At 43.8% G+C, this 18,144-nt stretch overlaps 1 protein-coding gene across 2 annotated transcripts in view; it reads left to right on the top strand.

Moving 5' to 3' along the window:
* Positions 1–17,824, top strand: part of DNAJC5 (DnaJ heat shock protein family (Hsp40) member C5) — a 30,725-nt gene extending 12,901 nt beyond the window's left edge. For both annotated transcript variants that reach the window (XM_039719203.1, XM_039719204.1), the window contains exons 2-6: positions 1,708–1,775; positions 6,539–6,675; positions 8,877–9,090; positions 10,130–10,301; positions 11,007–17,824. In XM_039719203.1, coding sequence (XP_039575137.1) covers positions 6,569–6,675; positions 8,877–9,090; positions 10,130–10,301; positions 11,007–11,110 — 597 coding nt within the window. In that variant the 5' untranslated portion in view covers positions 1,708–1,775; positions 6,539–6,568 and the 3' untranslated portion in view covers positions 11,111–17,824. The remainder of the gene's footprint in view (positions 1–1,707; positions 1,776–6,538; positions 6,676–8,876; positions 9,091–10,129; positions 10,302–11,006) is intronic.
* Positions 17,825–18,144: the final 320 nt, after the last annotated feature.

The following is an 18,144-nucleotide window of genomic DNA, read 5'->3' as shown; positions in this document are numbered from 1 at the left end:
TTGATGAGGCCTGGACCAGGATCTTATATTTGAACCTTCTATCCACACATCATAATATGATATTTATATCATTACATGCCCAGTTCTGAGCTTAGCAGGATAGCTCATTTTTTCAAAGTACATTTTTCTTTAAATTACATTTGGACCTTGCTTTTTTTCCCTGTTCTACTCATATTATTTCCATAAATCGAACATACTTTGACTGTCAACATACTTGGATCGGGCTTGCTGTCTGAAGCAGAATGAGTGGCACAATTAGAGGTGGTCTTCATCTGGGTAGGGAGCCATAATTCTGGTTGCCAACACCATTAACAATCCGCAGCTTTCTAGAAATGCTTAAATAATGTTCTTGTGGATTATTTTTAATAAAGAAAGCTGTGGGCAGAGAACCTGGGAGCTTCTATAGCTTCACAAAATAGGACATTTTTCCTTGGGGAGTTAACCCACCCCCTGGTATTGCACAGGCTCTGAGTGGGAAAGTTTAACTCCCTGCATTTCATTATTCAGGAAAAGTCCTTTGCTGGTTCCTGTCAAAGGAACTAAACAGATCCATTAACAATAAGCTGATTATTGAGTTGTTGCTTGGTTCATTCATACTTAGGGATGTGTTGCTGGATCAAGCAGCTTCTTACAGATGGCACCAAGCAACTGGGCAGCAAAGCCAGCAGCTCCCTGGGTGTATTCCCAACATCTCTGTTTGCCATGCTGGAACCTTCCAGCTCATGAAAGGCATAATTATTACTTCAATGGGGAGTTTATTTCTCAAGTGATTTCAGAGCTTGTTCTCTGAAAGCTTTTGAAAGGGTTTGTGTGACAATTAAGTGATGACTTGCCAGGTAAAAGCTGCTCTGAAGTTCCGCTCACGAGGTTTATTGTTCAGTCATCTAATGCATAAATGACTTTGTGATTGGTAATGTGGGTTAGATGTGTCCTGCACCTACTTAATCAGAAAGGTATTTTAATCTGTTGCAGTGAGTTTGCCTGATTTTTTCTGTAGCACCATGTAGCATTTCCTGGGCTGCTCTTGCCCCTTTGTTATGTTGTTTCCATGGGATGGCTGATCTGGAGCTTGACTGCTGGAAGGCCGAGTGTGGGCTGCTGGGTCATCCCAGCTTCTCTCCCTCCTTGTACACCAAAATGAGACTGGTTTTCCTCTGCACCATGGTTTTCTTGGTGGAAATGTGTCCTGGCAGGAGGAGCTGGTGCTGCTCCCCAGAGCAGGCTGTGCCTGCTGCTCCAGTGCTGGAGCTTGGGGTCTGCTGCATTGGCTAAGCTGCTTTGCAGTCTCTGACAGCACAACAGATTACCAAGACTTGAAAAACATGCTTCTCGTGTTCTCAGAACATGTATTCACAAAGGCCTACGTTGAAAAAGTCCAATGTCTTAAACAGATCGTGGTTATTAGAGTTTCCATGCAGCTGGGTGGGTGTGTGTCTTTCTCGTGATAAAAGTTGGGGAAAAGAGACTGAAGGTCTGGTTCAAGCCATAGAGTCTTGATTCTATGTTTTTAAATATTTGTCATTTATTTCGACAGTTTATCCATTCTAAAGACAAGTATTTACATTGTGGGGACTTATTTAGTACTTGTGGTACAAATATTTATAAAACGTCTGTGTTTTTACTGTCCAGTAATGTGATGATAGTTTATCAATGAATCCTCAACTTCAGAATTGGTGAACAACTAATTTGCTTTTGTTTTGTCTTTAGGAGAATCAGTTTGAGAAGTGTGTGAAGGTTGCTATCACTTACCTTAGAATATTCAAAATAGACACCAGGTGAGTTCTGGATTTTTTTATTTCTTGTGTCTCATTTAAATGCAAAATATTGCTGAGGAAACAATGTTTCATACAAAAATCTCTTACTACCTCAGGAAGCCAAGGCTAGAACACTTCATATTTTTTGTGGTAACACAATCTTGTGTATGCTTCTCTCATCTTCCCTTTAAAAATGTTTTTCTTTTTTTTCTCCCTTGAAAAATACCAGATTGTGAGGACAACTCTAAGTGACTCTGAGACAGATGGACAGGATGTGGAGGCCAGTGGTGCTTTTTCCTTTCTGTGACAAATCAATATTTACTGAAGTGCTTTCAGGCTTGGTGTTTTTATTTAGACTTTTACTGATAAATACTGGTTGGAATAGAATAATTCAGTTTTAGATTAACACCTGTAGTTTATTTTTTGCACTGGAAATCTGTGCAAAGCTGGAATCTTAGCTTTAACTAACATTATATTTTACCACTTAGCAGCAGTGCTTTGTGGAATCCAAATCTTTCCTAAAGTACTCGAGTGCTTCCTAAAGTTGTATAATAAAGTATCAACTAGACTTTAAGAGCTGGCAAAATATAATTTCCAAGCTGAACTCTTTAATAATCTTTTAATATGCTCTTAAAACTGTAATTGTAGAGGGCTGGACAGCATTCCTGATAGTTTGTTACAGACATGTGCAGAGTTGGGCTGAGCTGGGACAGCAGCAACCTCCTCCTGTCCAGCAGTCCCTGAGTCTGTCTGTCATTCCTTCTGGTCCTTATCCTCCCTTTTGGGGATTCCTCTGTTCTCTGTGTTACTGCTGGTACTTTGGGAGGATGTTGTGTGCTGGTTTTAACCAAACTCCTTTGCAAACAATATTAAGGTTAATAACCTCCCATTATCCTGTGTCCAGTGGGTACCATTCACTGTGTCAGCAGGAGGTGGATTTTCTCCTTCACAGAGGGATTTCACTTTCTGTTTCCAACCAGATTCCCCACAGTGTGTGTAGACAGCTCACTGTAATGCTGTGGGCAGCACCTGGGTAGAGGTCTGGGTGTTGGCACATCCATTCAGGGAGTGATTTCATTATTTTATTTAATTTTAGGAACTTAAACTGATGAGTATACAGGCATGGAGAAAATTAGAATTCCAGAGATTGTGCTCCAGCTGGAGATCTTTAAAGCCAACCTTGTTTGGTATCCTGTGCCCCTTTTGATTTTGATCAGTGCAGCTGAACAGCCACAACTCCTTCCTGGAGCAGCCTTTCCTCCAGCAAGGAAATCCAAGGGACAGCAGTGCTGTGTGACCTACACAGGGGGAGATGGGGAAAGGGATAGTTGAGGTTACAGTTTCCAGAGCTTTGTTCTGGAATACTCAGTGCTTCAGCCCTGGAGGGAGATGAGAACTGCTGTTAGTCTGCTTCCAGAGGCTGATGGCACTGGCATGTTGTGGCTGTTGTCCATGGAATGAGCCTTCCATCCCTTTATTTCAAGGTAGCCCTTCCTGGATCCAGCAGTGGTGGGTCAGTGTTGTCCCAAGCACCTGCTGTCTGTGTGAGCAGGGTCAGTACCTCCACCCTCCATTCTGCCACACAGCCCAGCATGTTTTCTTGGGAAAATGTATCCCCCTCACTGCCAGCTTCCACTGAAATTCTTTGCAGCATCTTGCAGTAGATCAGATAGAGTTTAATTCTTCTTTCCCTGCTTCTGGCCACCAGATCTGATGTCACCCTTTTCAGTGCAGACATTATTTGGGATGTTCTGTGAGTATTTAATTCCCTAAACTGGCAGAGAACTATTGATTATATTTTCCTTGTCTGTAATAGCACTTTACCATTTTAATGAGTTAAATACAGCTTCCAAAAGGGTCAGCAGACCTGGCAGAAACTAAGGTATCACCAGTTTAATGAAACTTGATGGGGTTCTTTTGGGAAGCTGAAAAGCAAATTAGTGTTTCTAAGGTTGAATTTTCCACAGATGTATTTAGAACATTAAAGGTGACTTCCATAAATAACCTGCCAGGTTTAATCTGAGTCTTTTCAGCAAGGTGGTGCTGAAAGCAGTTGCCTGTTGTGGTAGAGCTGACTGAGGCAGGATATGGTGGTACTCAGATGGTTAAACACTCTGCTGCTTAATCCAGGAGATTACCTTTCTCCAGAGCCTTCCCAGAGAAACCTCTTCAGGGCATCCTGCTTGGTTAGAAAAGGGAGCAGATGGCTTCTTGCTGCTGAACACAACAGTTTTTAAAAATACAGGGCAGCTTTCAGGATTGTGAATTAGAGCCACGTGTGAAAACAGCAGGAGAAATGATACCTGAGTTTAGGAAAACTCAGAATTTAAACAAGTTGCACCTTTGCTGTCTGTTTCATATTTAAAAAGCCAAAGGTTGCATTCCTAGTGATAATACTCCTCTGTTCTCTTAAGCAAAAAGCTTCCCAGATGAATTCCCATCCCTGCCTTGTCCTCCACTCTTCTGCCAAGGCAAATGTGTCCATTTCATACCAGTTTGGAGAAATAAATGTTAGCATCCCATTAGAGCCAGCTGTGGATCCCCAGCACTGTTCAGATGGAAGCAATTAAGGATGCAGCAGTGTGGAATTGTATCCCTGTGCCTGCAGACTGACTGCCTGGGTCAAACTGAATTCATTTTTATTAAACAAATTGGCCCTAATTGAGCAGTGCAGATTTTGTTAAGCAGAACATGGTGTATGGCTGTGATCTGCAGCATCTGTCACCAAGGCCACGCTGGATTGATGTTACAGGAAGCTTGTTATGCTTAAATAGAGCTGCAGCTTTTAGCAATAATGTCCATAATGCCCTGGAAGCTCCTGTTTGAAGCAGCATCTTCTTCAGAAGGGCTAAATCAACATGTAAAATTCCCATCAGGATGCTTTTTTCCCTCCTCCTCCTGACTTCTCATGTCCTGTCCAAGAGCAGTAGTGACAGACACTGCTTGGCAGGGAGCTGCTGGCAGGCACTGGTGTGCTGGAGCTGCAGGGAGGTTCCTGGGAGGAGGTGATGATGGGCACAGGGAGGAGGAGCTGGGCAGGGAGCCTGGGAAGCAGCGGGAGCAGGCTGCTGTGGTTAGGTAGATTATCAGAGACACGGCAGGATCATCAGTGTTTGACCTCAGCTCTGGGGCAGAGGGGGCTGGGAGGCTGCCTTTGGGAAACCTGGCCCAGGGGATTGCCTCTGCTGTGTGCCTGGGTGGAGGGTTTCTTTCCTGAAATATGGTTTTCCTTTCCCTGAATCAGATTATGACCAAGTGAGTGAGTTGTTTGTGTTGTGTCTTGCAGCACTCAGTAATTTTCCTCCCATACAGAAAGCTTTTGGTACTGAGCAGTGTCCTTGAAAATATTTTCTCTCCCTACCACACATTCACCTTTCAGATTTGCGGTGTAGTTTGAATTTTTAGCCAGAGAATTAGAGTTTAGACAAATTATTATTAATAGTAATAATTTATAGCCTCCTATAGGAAGCTTTAAATTAAACTGGGTAGAATTGCCAAAGGCTTCTTGAAGGAGATTAGTTGAGAGTTTGTATTCCAGTTAAAACAGCTGGACCTGGTGACCAGTGTTAAATGGATGTAAAGTCAGAGAGGCCAGGTGAGGCAGAGAATCAACAGCAGGGTCTGAGCTGAACAAGACAGTGGTGATGTGTCTGTCCACATCCTTGTCACTTGGTCCCCTTTGTGGGTGTGACAATTCCCCTGTGTTGGGGGAAGCAGAGGTGTGGTCACAGCTCCACCCAGGCAGTGCAGGGGGTGAGGGCTTTCAGCCAGCCTTGTGAAAGCTGAGGTTATTAATTTCTTATATAAGACATAGGGTTAAATTAGAAAAGTCTGCTGCTTTAAATATCTTTTTCAAAGGCTGCATAATCTGGTGTGGGCTAATTGTAATGACATAATCCAAAAATAGCCAATAGTCTTTTCTTGGATGCTCATCCTGGCTGCAGTTCTGCAGCTAAAGAACAGCAAAGCTGATCTGCTCAGGGTGGGAGAGGGCAGAGCCAGATCTGCTCCTGGCATGGCACAGGGGACACCTCTGGGGTCTGTCACATTCAGATGTGGAGCAGGAGGTTAATCCATGTGCAAGTAGCATGATTTTAACTAGAATGCATGTTAAATGTTGGATCCACAACTTTAAATTATGAGAGAGGGGATCTCCTCTCTGGGCAGACATTCCCTTTTTCCTTGTGGAATGCACAGCCTTGGTCACACTGGATTTGTCTGAGGATTTTGTTTGACCTGGTGCTGGTGTAAGATGGGAGACTGGGATTTGGGAGTTGTGGGAAGGTTGGTTTTTTGGGGTTTTTTAATGTAATATCTGAAATAGAAAATACAAATAAAGTCAGTTACTCCTATGCTAGTGTGGTGCAAAAAAAGCAGCCTCAACAGCAACTTCTCTGTTGTCATGTAGTTTTTATAGATATTATCACAAATACATTATCTTAATATTAAGACTAAGAAAAGAGATGCAGTGACTTGAGTGATGTGTTATGCAGTACATAGCTATAGCTGCACCACAGCTCTTGATTTGGGGTTTTTTGAAAGAAGAATTGATTCTATACAGTGGGGATTCAGGGTGGTTGTGCTAACAATGTAATCGTTGTTTTCACTGATAATTCACAGAATTTTATAACTTTTTACCTTCCACCTGTGTAAAGAACCTTTTAAAGCACATTTTATAAAAGCTGAATCTTGGTGTGTAGACTCTGTTTTTGAGGACGGTTTGCTTAAAGAGGTCTGGTTTTTTTCCTTGGCTTAAGCATTTCTTAATGTTTATTTTTCTGCAGGGGCCAGTTCTCTCCTCAGGTTAGCTCAAGATGGCAGACCAGAGGCAACGCTCGCTCTCTACCTCTGGGGAGTCCCTGTACCACGTGCTGGGGCTGGACAAAAATGCCACTTCAGATGATATCAAAAAGTCTTACAGGTAAAGCTTTGAGTTTTCCACCTGTCCCAGTAGCACAAATGGCTTTAATTCAGTGTTCAGCAAATGGTCCATTTATGTAGGAGCCTCAGTTGGTTTATTTAGACCTTTTGCAAGAGAAATATAGGGGAAAAATAGGTGAAAACATGCTTGGTTCCTGTAAAACAGGGTGTGAAAACATGCCTAGACTTTACATTTTTCCATCTGATATCTAGTAAGTTAAATTCTAAAATGCACAGTGTCATTCTGAAAGGTCCTTGCCTAGGTTTGAGCAGAATTTTAAGACTGATCAGAGTTAAACTCTTCCTGTTATGTAGCTTTGTATCAGTACCACAGATGTGCAGAAATGCCCTGCTGTCCATCATTTCCACTTCTGGCACAGGGAGATGGAGATTAAAGATACAAATAAGGATGAAACAGAGCCTGAATGATTACTTTTTCCTCGAATTCTGTTCAAAAGTTCTTTTTTTTTTATGAAGTTATTAGTTTAAAAGATTTTTTTTTTCTGTATCCCTTTCCTTAAGAGCTGGACACATGAAATGGCTTCATACTTACAAAAAAAACCTACAAAAACAGAGTCTTGTAACATCTTCCTTTCCCATAAATCTGTTTAAAGGCAATTGCTGCTGTGACAGTGGCAATGTGTTTGGATTACACTAGGGGTCAGCATCATCTTTCCATGAGGATACTCATTGTCAAATTTGTTTTCCTTTAGTCTGTAACTTTTACCAAAGCTTTTTCCCTTCCAAAGTTAGATGATGGCAACTACCTGGTGAAGTCTAGAAAAAAACAGGTCTACAGATTCTCAAAAATTAGCTTTATCTTCCTAAAAGCTTTAAGTGCGAGTTGGAATAGTTTATCTTCAAGCAGCTGGAAAGTAATTTTACTGTCCTGGGGAAAATACTGTGAGTTTTTCTTGTGGAGGAGCAACCCCACAAGATCCTGGGGTGAAATGTGGCTGCTTCACACTTACCTGAACCTTCAGCTCATCTTGTTTCCTCTGCTGCTCCTTTGTCATGGTCAGTCTGAACATCCTTGGCTGGCCTGGGGGCTGTGGGGTTTGTGTACGTGTAGGAAATGGGAAATAAAAATATTTAATTATCGCAGCCTGACTAAGCCCTTTCCAGGTTTATAAAACTTCCTGTGATTATTTCAGCCCTCACTGAGGCTGGGGCACAAGTGGCAGCTGTGGACATGATTGACTGGGGCAGCATCATGCACCGTGGAGTGTCCCAAGGGCACACTCAGGCTGGATTTAAATGCTGTGAGATACTCACAGGCACATCCAAGTGCTTGCACACATCTTCGTTTTATGTTTGTCTAAACATTTCCCCACTGCAAAGCTGACATGTAATTCAGCAGACTCCTCCTGTCTTTCTCACATACGTGACTTTGTGGTCATTTGCTGTAGGAGGACAAGTACCTTTTGTGGTGCAGGAGAGCTGCCAGCATGTGGCTCCGTGTCATTTTTCTACTTGGGAGCACGTATTTTCTCTTCGTAAGGAGGTGTTTAGCCAGTTATTTCTACTGATGTCTGCAAATAGCCCAGGCCTTGTGAGAAGTAGCACATTTATCAATGCTTTATCTGATTTTTTTGTTATTTGTAAGAGATCTGGCCTGATTAGGGGAGGTACGTTGTGATTTCCTGATGTCTCGAAACTCAGAAGTGTTTTCTATTCTAGCAAAGCTTGAACTGAAAAGTACTTTGTTCCTGCACAGGAATTGGTGAATTAACCACAAGTGATCGTGTGTTCTATTTTTGTGTTCAGACACTGCAGAAGCAGCAGTTCAGACACTCTTCAAGCAGCTGTGGCAACTTGCTTTTGTTTACTCTTTGTTGCTATACTTTAGACTTGTGGTGTGTCTTTGCTGTAGCAGGAGCAAAATTTACTGGTGGAAATTGCTGGAGCTGAGGATAAAAAAACCCAAACCTATTTTTATTCAGTGTCTCTTATTTTTTTCCATTGGATTTCCGAGGGTCAAATCCAACAGTCTGAAGTCAGTCCTGTGAACTAAGCTAGACACTGCTGTAGCCTTTTATTATCATCTAAGGAAGAATCATCAGGGAAGTTGAATCACAGATGAAGGAAAACAGTTGCAACTTGAAAGTCTCCCTTGAGTGGCAGGCTACAGAATTAGAAAAAAAAAAATCAAAAAAACAGGAACCCAAACCCCAGGTTTTATTCTCTTTTTTCTTTCTGCAGGAAACTGGCATTGAAATATCATCCTGATAAAAACCCTGATAATCCAGAGGCAGCAGAAAAATTTAAAGAGATCAATAATGCCCACGCAATATTGACCGATGCCACAAAACGGAACATTTACGATAAGTATGGGTCTCTGGGGCTCTATGTAGCAGAGCAGTTTGGTGAAGAAAATGTGAACACATACTTCGTGCTGTCCAGCTGGTGGGCAAAGGTAAATAAAAGGGCACAGGAGTTATTCTGGATTGGTATTGGAAACTCTTAGAGAGCTCAATTTGATAACTGTTCTTGGTTTTACCTTTGAAAATTGCTGAATTTGTGACACCAAGTTAATTAACCTTCTCTTACTGTATTGTGATTCTTGAGTTCAGGAATATTTTTCTGGGAACTTCTAGTGATACAGGTCTAATAAGCAAGACCTGGGTTACTAATTGAAGCTTGGACTCTTCTAGTGGATTTGGAATAGATAAGAATTTGGGGTGTATTCTCTGATAATATCTGGTCAATATTTTTGCAGTCCTGACTGTGAACTTCAGCTCACAGAAAATCTTGCATTTCATTGCATGGGTCCATTTTTCTACCCTTTGCCAGCATTGCCTTCCATCTCTTGATCCCCTAAGGAAGACAATAATTATATCACCATGCTGGTTTGCTAGCTGTAATTTTTTTTTTTAAACAATGGCACAGTGACCTATAGGAAGACTTTAATTTATCCCATTGTCACTGTGATAAGCACCTGGCAGACCTGGCTTGTATGGAGCTGCCCTGCTCACATGCTGGGAGCATCAGTCCTCAGCCATGCCCACAGCCTTGGGCTGCTCCAAGTCCCTGCTGTAGGTACATCATGGCCTGTGCATCAGCTGGTACAGCTCAGTCATTTCCAGGGTTATTTGTGCAAGTTACAGCCTGTCCTGAACTGTTGTACCCCTGGATTTTAGTGCAGATGTGCTTATTAGACCTGTACCTTCTTCCAGATGCAGCAAAATAGTCCACTTAACTTAAATTGTAGAAATTACTCAAGGAAACCAGGCTGGCAGTGTCCACCTCAGTGTAAAATGTAGACAGCCATAGTCACTTTGGCACATAATTTGAAGTATTTCTCAGTGATAAAGTACAAAGTTGCAGCTACCAAGTTCTGTCTCTGGTCTGCTGTCGTTTTGCTCTCGGATTCTGTATCCAAGTCTCACAAACTCTGTGGTCATGGCACAGTAGACACAGGTTATGACTATTTCTGTGTTTTCTGTCCTCTGCAGGCCTTGTTTGTGTTCTGTGGGCTCATCACAGGCTGCTACTGCTGCTGCTGTCTGTGCTGCTGCTGTAATTGTTGCTGTGGGAAGTGTAAACCGAAACCTCCCGAAGGCGAAGAGCAGGAATTCTACGTCTCTCCAGAGGACTTGGAGGCACAGTTGCAGTCAGATGAAAGGGGTAGGTGAAAATGCTGTGAGCTCTCTAGGATGAACATCAGTCCCTGCTGGAGTGCTCAGTGAGCTGGTTGAGAAAAAATCAGGTTCTGAGGTGTGGATGATGAGCGGGGAATGTTTGTGCCAGAAGTTACATGGGTGATGCTGATAGCAGAGATAACTAAAAACACCTCGAGGGTCTTCACTGAACCTAGCTGGGATCAGCTTCAGAGCAGTCAGTGACCATCGTTGTGTTCCTTCCACATCCTGGGGTAACATTTGGACCAGCCACGTGGGATTGCAGAAAGGGGCTCTTGTACCCAAAGGTTGGGGGTGTCAAGGCAGCTTTAACTGTGTCAGGTGTAGAGGAAGTGGCACTGCTACCCTTGTAGCTCTAATACTGCTTGTGAAGCTGTTTCTGCAGGATTAAACCAATAATTTAAAATATTGTAGAGCCTTGTGTATGCTCTGATGACATTTTTAATGGATGCTGCTGAATAGTGGGTGAGGATCAGCAGCTTTTACAGGAAAAAGGAAATGGTAATAAACATTCCACATGTAGAGTTGAAGTGAATGCTGTTGTGTGCACACTGAAAATCAGGGGATTGATATCATGCTCCCAAAGGAGTGTTAAATGGTTATCAGAGGGTCGTAGGGAGATGTGCTTACCAAAACATTCAGTGCTGTGTTTGTTCCTTGGTGTGCTAAGCCTTTTGTCTTCACTTTGCAGAGGCCTCAGACGCACCTATTGTGATACAGCCAGCATCAGCCACAGAGACAACCCAGCTCACAGCTGACTCTCACCCCAGCTACCACACTGATGGATTTAATTAAGTTAAGGAAACACTGTCATTAGAATGGATAAAAAAAAATACATGGCCAACTCAACACTAGAATCATGAACATTAGAAGTAGAGAACGGGGAGGGGGAATAATTCTGCCACAGTAAGAGGGCAGCTTTCCAACCTGCCGAAAATATTTTGTAATCCCTTCAGCCTTTTGTCACCTTTCAGTGTCGTATCTCGACGATACGTGAAGTGCTGTAGCATGCAGTATTTAAAGCAGTTTAGCTACGGTCTTATTTGTTTCCTTTCTTTTGTTTTTTTTTTCCTCCTGTTTTGTTTTTTGTTTTTTTATAGCATGTATGGAGTTATGTTAAATGTCTGTGGTGTAATGTATTGAGTTGTCACAATATCAGTGCGATGGAGACATTCTGCATTTTAAGCAGTGGTACTGGCCTAAAAATGAGATTTAATAAGTGTCACAGAAGCCACTGTTCTTCTGTACAGCTGAGCTGTTGAAGATCTTTAGAAGTTGAGGATTTTCATTTGAGTGCAACAAACCAATTCTTTCATTCCTCCTTCTATTCCTGTGTTATTATCTAAACAAGTTTACAAAGCCAAGAACCAAAAAATGCCAGTCCTGCAGAGCTGGAGTCCTCTCTAATGCTGGTTTTCAGCTTAAATAAATCTACCTTGAAAAATAAAAAGGGAGAGTTGCCAATCTTTGAACAGTAAATGGAACAGCTCGTGGTGTATGAGGCGATCTCCAGTGACAATGGAACCAAAACCAACTGGGAATGGGCTCCTGTGGTGGTGGCAGTGGGATTTAACTCCAAGCACAATTCTGTTTTGATTTGAGTTCAGTTGTTTTCCTGTAATGCTAAAGACCAAATAGTGCAGCTTTGTTTCTGAATGCATGAGAATCTTAAAGTGAAACTGGTTAACTGGCTCTCACTGAGCAAATGGTAAAATGCAGACAGTAGGCAACAGCAGAAATGTTTGAAAACAATTGATGTTTAAAAATTTGTTCAAATAATTTGAGACTTTAAAAGGCAAATGGGGTATTACATGTCTTTTTTTAAAGCTTTTATAATACACTAACCCTTTAATTTAATGAACATCTTTGTGGAGTACTTAAATGGGTTTTAAAGAACAAACCACCTTTCTTTGTGTTTATATTGTATAATTTGCACATTGTCTTGCATTTAGATTTGTTTACACCAGTGTTTCTCTTTTCTTTGGAACAACTATGTGGAAACCACTGAAAGGTTTCCTGTACTATTTTGAAACCAAATCAAGTCTGAATTCTGTTCTAGAAACTGTGGTTTACTGAGGTTTAACTGTTGAAAAGGCATTTTAGGCAGCTGCTGAATTACTGGCGTATTTTGTTGTCAATAGTCCTGCTTTAGGTGATCCAGAGTCAGATCTAGAACAGCCCCAGAGAACCCACCCTTGGCACTTAAGTGGTAATTACGGCCTCATCAATTTTAATCAGTACGGTTTTATATCACAATCCTCTGCTGTCCCTTGTACCCCCATCCCCCTGATCTGCTTTCCCCTCTTTCTGTGGAGGGGCTGTTGGCACCTTCCCCCCGTGTCTGTTGCTCCCTCAAAGCTCCAGGTGGTGCTTTGAAGCCAGATAAAGATGCACTGGTCTGCACAAAGGCTGCCAGGAAAGGGCAGGGACCCAGAGAACTCTTCTGAATATATTTTCCTGCTGTCTTTGCATGAGCAATGTGAAATCTGCCATGAAACCATGTTAAACGTGCTGGGTAGGAGAACATGCTCTCCCCAAGGTCTCAGTGCTCAGTGAGGATGTTTGCACACCCAGACTTTGCTGTGGCTGTTGGTACAAGCACATATTTGCCTGCATGGGAGCTTGCTGCAGATCAGCATGATTTTAGTAACATATCCAGCCCCCAAAATTCCCACAAAAATCTGTTACTTTTAATTAATGGCTCAATTTCAGCAGCACACTCCTTAAATCATTTCTTCTTTGCCCATAGTCCTTACAGACCTGAAATGTGGTGGTTTAGTGCAAGATACGTTTAATTTCTCCTGACTTGGATGGCCTTGGGGACATTTGTTTATGATTTGGCTTGAGGTCCTTATTTAGTTGATGTCTTTTGTTGACCCCTTGGAACAAAAAGCCATTTTTAGGCTTAAACCAAATATCATTTTGCCTGTCCCTGTAGATTTTGCCTGAAGCCTGTTCTTGGTGTAGAATTGCACTCTGGAATATGATGGGGCATGTGCAGGCTTTGTCCTCTCATTCACTGGTTAAAATTGCCTGTATCTGCAAATTGTGTTCTTGGTAAAAAAGAAAAAAAAAGGTAATGAGGTTTTTTGGCTTTGTAAATGAGTGTGGCTGATCAGAGCAAGTCAGTGAATGAGGGAGGGGCTCTTCCCTGGGAGCTGTTCCATTCCCTGTCCCTGTGTTCATCTCAGTGGATAACACAGAGATGGTTGTTGGGTGTTGCTCTGCTGCAGAGCACCTTTGCCCCCAGTGCTGGGGGCTGGTTGCCACTGTTAATTTGGAATAATGCTCTTATTTCTTAACCTCTTTGGGCTGTTTCCACAGAAGCAGAGAGGCTGGTGGGAAGTTGTGGCTCCAGGGAGGTGTGTGACACACCTGGAGTCACTCTGCAGGCTCCTGACAAGGGAACTGAAGTGTGGGCAGCACATGAGGACCAGAGGCAGAACAGTTATCTGTGGGGAAAGATGACATCCAGGATAAGTTTGCAGTTTTGGATTTTTGCTTAGCAAGGGATGAGTTTGGAGAGAGACTGCTTTCCTGTTGGTTCTGTCTGTGGGTGGTGTGTGAACAGGAAATTAGTCTGTTACATGCCAGAGTGATGTTAGATGCTCCAAGGGAGACCATTCTGAGATCTCACAGGGAATGATGGGAAAACATAATTCTAGAGGAATATTCATGTTTTTTGAAGCTTTTTCAAGTTTGCCCATGTTACTGCCTAATCTCTGAGTTTGGGATTGTTGTGTATTAGTGAAGTTTTTCTTGAACTATGTAAGGAAGTGATTTAAACATTCCTTCTTGGAAGCCAAACCCATGTCATGGCACATAAGTACATTAATGCCCACTTTTCCCCTCTTGGAGGGAAGGTGCAATAGTTCCCTGGGCTCTAACACGAGTTGCACTTCATAATGGCCAAGTAGAATCCTAGTAAATGCAAAGTTCTATTGGGAATAATGGTTTGAAATGTGACAGAGAAGCTCAGACAGGAATTCTGAGCTTGGGCAAGGGGAGTTGCAGCGTCCCAGTGCTGCAGCCTGACCTGGCTTAGTGCAGAATGTTTCCCTCCAAAATCAAACCTGACCACTGTCCATCTCAGTCCAGTGTTTTGCCAGAATTAAAACTTGAGCTTGGATTTTGTTTATTTATTTGTTTCTTTAAAGTTGTATCATTTGTACAAGTTGCCTGAGTCCTCCATTCCAGTCATTCATCCTCCTCCACCCAGCTCCTCCAACCCCTCCAGCACTGATCTCCTTAGCACTTGTAGCTCCATTGGGGTGAATCCCATCTGGAGAGTTTGGTGCTCAGGATACTGATTTGTCCCTGTGTTGCCTGGAGAGCCATTCCTAGCTTGGGTGAGGAGGGAAAGCTGCTGCTGAGAGCGCTCAGGCACCAGCTGTCCCTCCTGGCACATGGAGCTGCTGGAAAAGGAGGTGCTGGATCTGTCCTGCCCATCCTCCCTAGGGATGGCAACATCCTAAACGCACTGTACTGAAGGGGCATTGCACCCCTTAAATGCCAGTCTCATTTTGTTAGTGTTATTTGTAGGAAATCCTTAAATATTTATCTGTATATAAATTTATGTAAGACCTCAGTGGCATCCCATAGGGTGTCAGTTTTTGCTGGTCCCATGCAGTGATGTTTTAGACTCATGTTCCCTTTTTAGTCTTCTTTTTAGATTTGTAGTCTTTTAAAACTGCTTTAGATATTAGCACTCCTAGTGTTCCTAAAGTGGGATCCTCTTGGAGGTGTGGAGGGGCAGAACTGAGGAGGAGGGCTTGGGCATGGCACAGAAACACCCAGTCCTGCAGCAGGGCTGTGGTCGGGGGAGTGCTGCTCTCCAAACCCTTCCTGTCAGCCTGAAAACACCTCACACAGGTGTAACCAGGGCAGGAGCCTGACAGAAAAACTATTCCTGTCCCATCTGTGAGGCAGTTTAGTGGTGTGGGGGGACACCTATGCACTCTGAGGGGCTGTTCCAGAGCATTTGTACCACACACTCCTTGAGAGAGGCACCTGCTTCTCTCAACGACTTTGTGCCCTTCCTCTGGTGCCCTTTGGTATTTTGCCAAGTTCTGGATAATGTAGGAAATGTATGCTGCAGGTTTTTTGTACCCGGTGCACCTGTATCTTGGCATCATGTTTAACAGGTCACTCTGGCAGGGTGGTCAGGGCAGTTTGCAGCCCCCACCTCGTGTCAGTAATTCCGAATGGTGTTTGAATGCATTAATCTTGGAGCACAGAACCGTAACCCCCCAGTTATAGTTTGTAGTGTCAGGTCGATATAAACTTCACATGCTTCAGCATCTGGTGCTGCTTCTCTGTATTCTAGTGGAGATCATCTAGTTTGTAGTGTCTCATTGCACCAACAGCTGCTTAAAATCTCTCGAAAGAATCGTAGCCAGTAGCTCACCAGGTGGCAGGAAATTTGTCAGTGTTCAGCTCCCGCAAGATCCATGGTCCCCTCCACGAGCTGCCTTTGGAGGCTTTCTGGGACTGTCTGGGACTCAGCAAGACTGCAATTCCTGTGTTCTTCCAAGAAGACACTTCCTTTACGAGGAGAAGCCGCGGGAGGGAAGCTGGCTGTCTGATGTTTGCACAAGCCAAATGCCAGAAATCTGGAAGATGAACTTTCGTTATGCCAATGTTACATGCACAGTTCATTTTGGTGTTAAAAGGATAGATGCTGGGAATTTCTGGTTTTTATATATATATATGTATGTATATGTATAGAGGAAGCTCTTATATAAACTGGCTGTTCATTCCCGAGTGCCGTTGTCTTCTCTGCTCCCTCTCCAGCCCTGTGGGTGTTCTCTTGCAGTCTGTGAGCGGTTGCTTGTCAAACCATTCCAAAAATTTAACAATCTACTTTAATTCCGTGAGCTGCCCCTTGTCCCAGCTCCTCTGGCTGGAACAGAGCTCTGCCTGCTCCAGCTGTCCTTAGGAGGAGAGAAGGGAGAGCTGGCAGAGGGCACAGAGGCAGCTCTGGAGTGACTGGAACTTGTGCAGCTGGCACGTGGGGGGTTTAGATGTGGTTAATGTGCTCATCACTGAAGCTGTGATAGAACACATGGATTTGGATTTTTTCCCTAGCTTTCACCACGTTGGACTCCCCAGAGCGGGGCTGGGTGAGCTCACAGAGCAAGGTCCACCCCGTGCTGAGGGCGTGGGCTGCAGCATCACGTGTGTGTATGTATGTATATATGCACATATGTATATATTTATACAACAGGTGTGCACCTTGGGTTTTTCTTTGGTGGTAAAAACGTGAGATTTGGCTCCAAGTAGTGCTCTGAACTCAGCCAGACAGGGGGAAGGTATGAGTTTTATGTGGCCACAAATTTGTGCTTTTTTGTTCTCAGCTGCAGGAAAACCCAAACCCCACCTGTGGGGTTGAGGGACTGGTGAGGACATGGTGAAGGAGCCTGTTGTATAAATAAATGGGTCCTAGGAGCAGGAGAAGCATCTCCTGCTCCCCACACCCTGCTTGGGGAGTTCCCACACGAGCAGCATGGGCTTTGCACGGCTGGGCGCTGTCCCTCCTCTGGCAGGGTGGTTCCTAAGGACTTGGAGTTACTGAAACTCCTAGACCTGAAGCTGCCAGTGATCCATGTGAAGGCACAATGGTTGTGGCTGATGCACATGTGAGTCCCACCACGTCCCCTCTAGCCATGCTGGATGAAGTCACCACCACCCTCCTCCTCAGGCTGTTCCTGCCAGGGGCTGTTCCTGCCACGCAGCACACCAGGGGTTCCTGCTTCATGGCAGAAATGGGGCAATACTGGGAGATTTGTACTGCTGGCACCGCTGAAGTTCTGTTTGTGACCATCACGGCTGATGAACTCCAAGTTTGCCAGTTCCAAACGTGCTGTTTCCGTGCTGGATGCTGAGCTGATCGCTGTCATTCCTTCCTCCCTCTCATCCCACCATTGCCTGCCTTGCTGGGGCAGGGTGTGGATGGGTCAGTTGCTGTCACTGCTGACATCCCAGGCAGTTTATGTTCATTTTGCATGTGAGAAAGGCCCTGAACTGTGTAATTCCTCTTGGGGTTTGGTTTCCTGGCCCCTTTATGGAGCCAGAGGGAGCTGAGGATGCCGGGAGAGACACGCCTGCATTTGCACTGCACTTCAACTCGGGCGAGGGTGGGGGATAGAGGGAGCCCATCTTTAAAAAAAGAAAAAAATAGTAAAAAAAACCCCAAACCAAACCCACCACAATCGAAGTATAAATGCATCTGAGAAGCAATTATAATATAGACATATATCTATTTTGTTATGTTACTAAAGGACCATACTTTGAGTTGTCTGTAAGTAGACGTGGCTGTCTGAACTTCGTGGATTGTAACACTCGATACTACTGAGCTCCTGTACATACCCGCGGCGACGGCAGAAGGAATTATTTTCTGTTTTAGCATGGTAATTTGTGTCTTGTATGTCCGAATATTAACTAAAATAAAGATTGCTAAGTTATCGGAAACCACTGTTGTAAAATAAATGTTTTCAATGCAGAAATGCCCATCGGATTTTTCTTTCTTTATTTGCATGCTGGAACTCAGCGCAAGAGGGAGGGGCTGTGGGACAGGGTGGGGCTGGCTGGGAAGTGGGAGAGGTCACCCAGCCCTGGGATGGGCACTGGGTGCAGGGTCTCTGGGGCAGGAACTGTAGCCAGTCCCCTGTATCCCTCCTGCACCCACTGTGGGGTCTGGGCTGGTTTTGAGCCTTAAAGTCCAAAGATCTTCATGTGATGCTGGACCCTGGCAGGTATTTGGGGTGTAAATGCAGCTTAGAGTTGTTGGTGGGGAGGGAATTGTACACAGGGCTGAGGGAGGCAACAGG

The sequence above is a fragment of the Passer montanus genome, unplaced genomic scaffold (genome assembly GCF_014805655.1).
Source record: "Passer montanus isolate IOZ18808 unplaced genomic scaffold, ASM1480565v1 scaffold41, whole genome shotgun sequence".
NCBI lineage: Eukaryota > Metazoa > Chordata > Aves > Passeriformes > Passeridae > Passer > Passer montanus.
The sequence above is the reverse complement of the archived record's forward strand: the minus strand, read 5'-3'. Positions and strand labels throughout refer to the sequence as shown.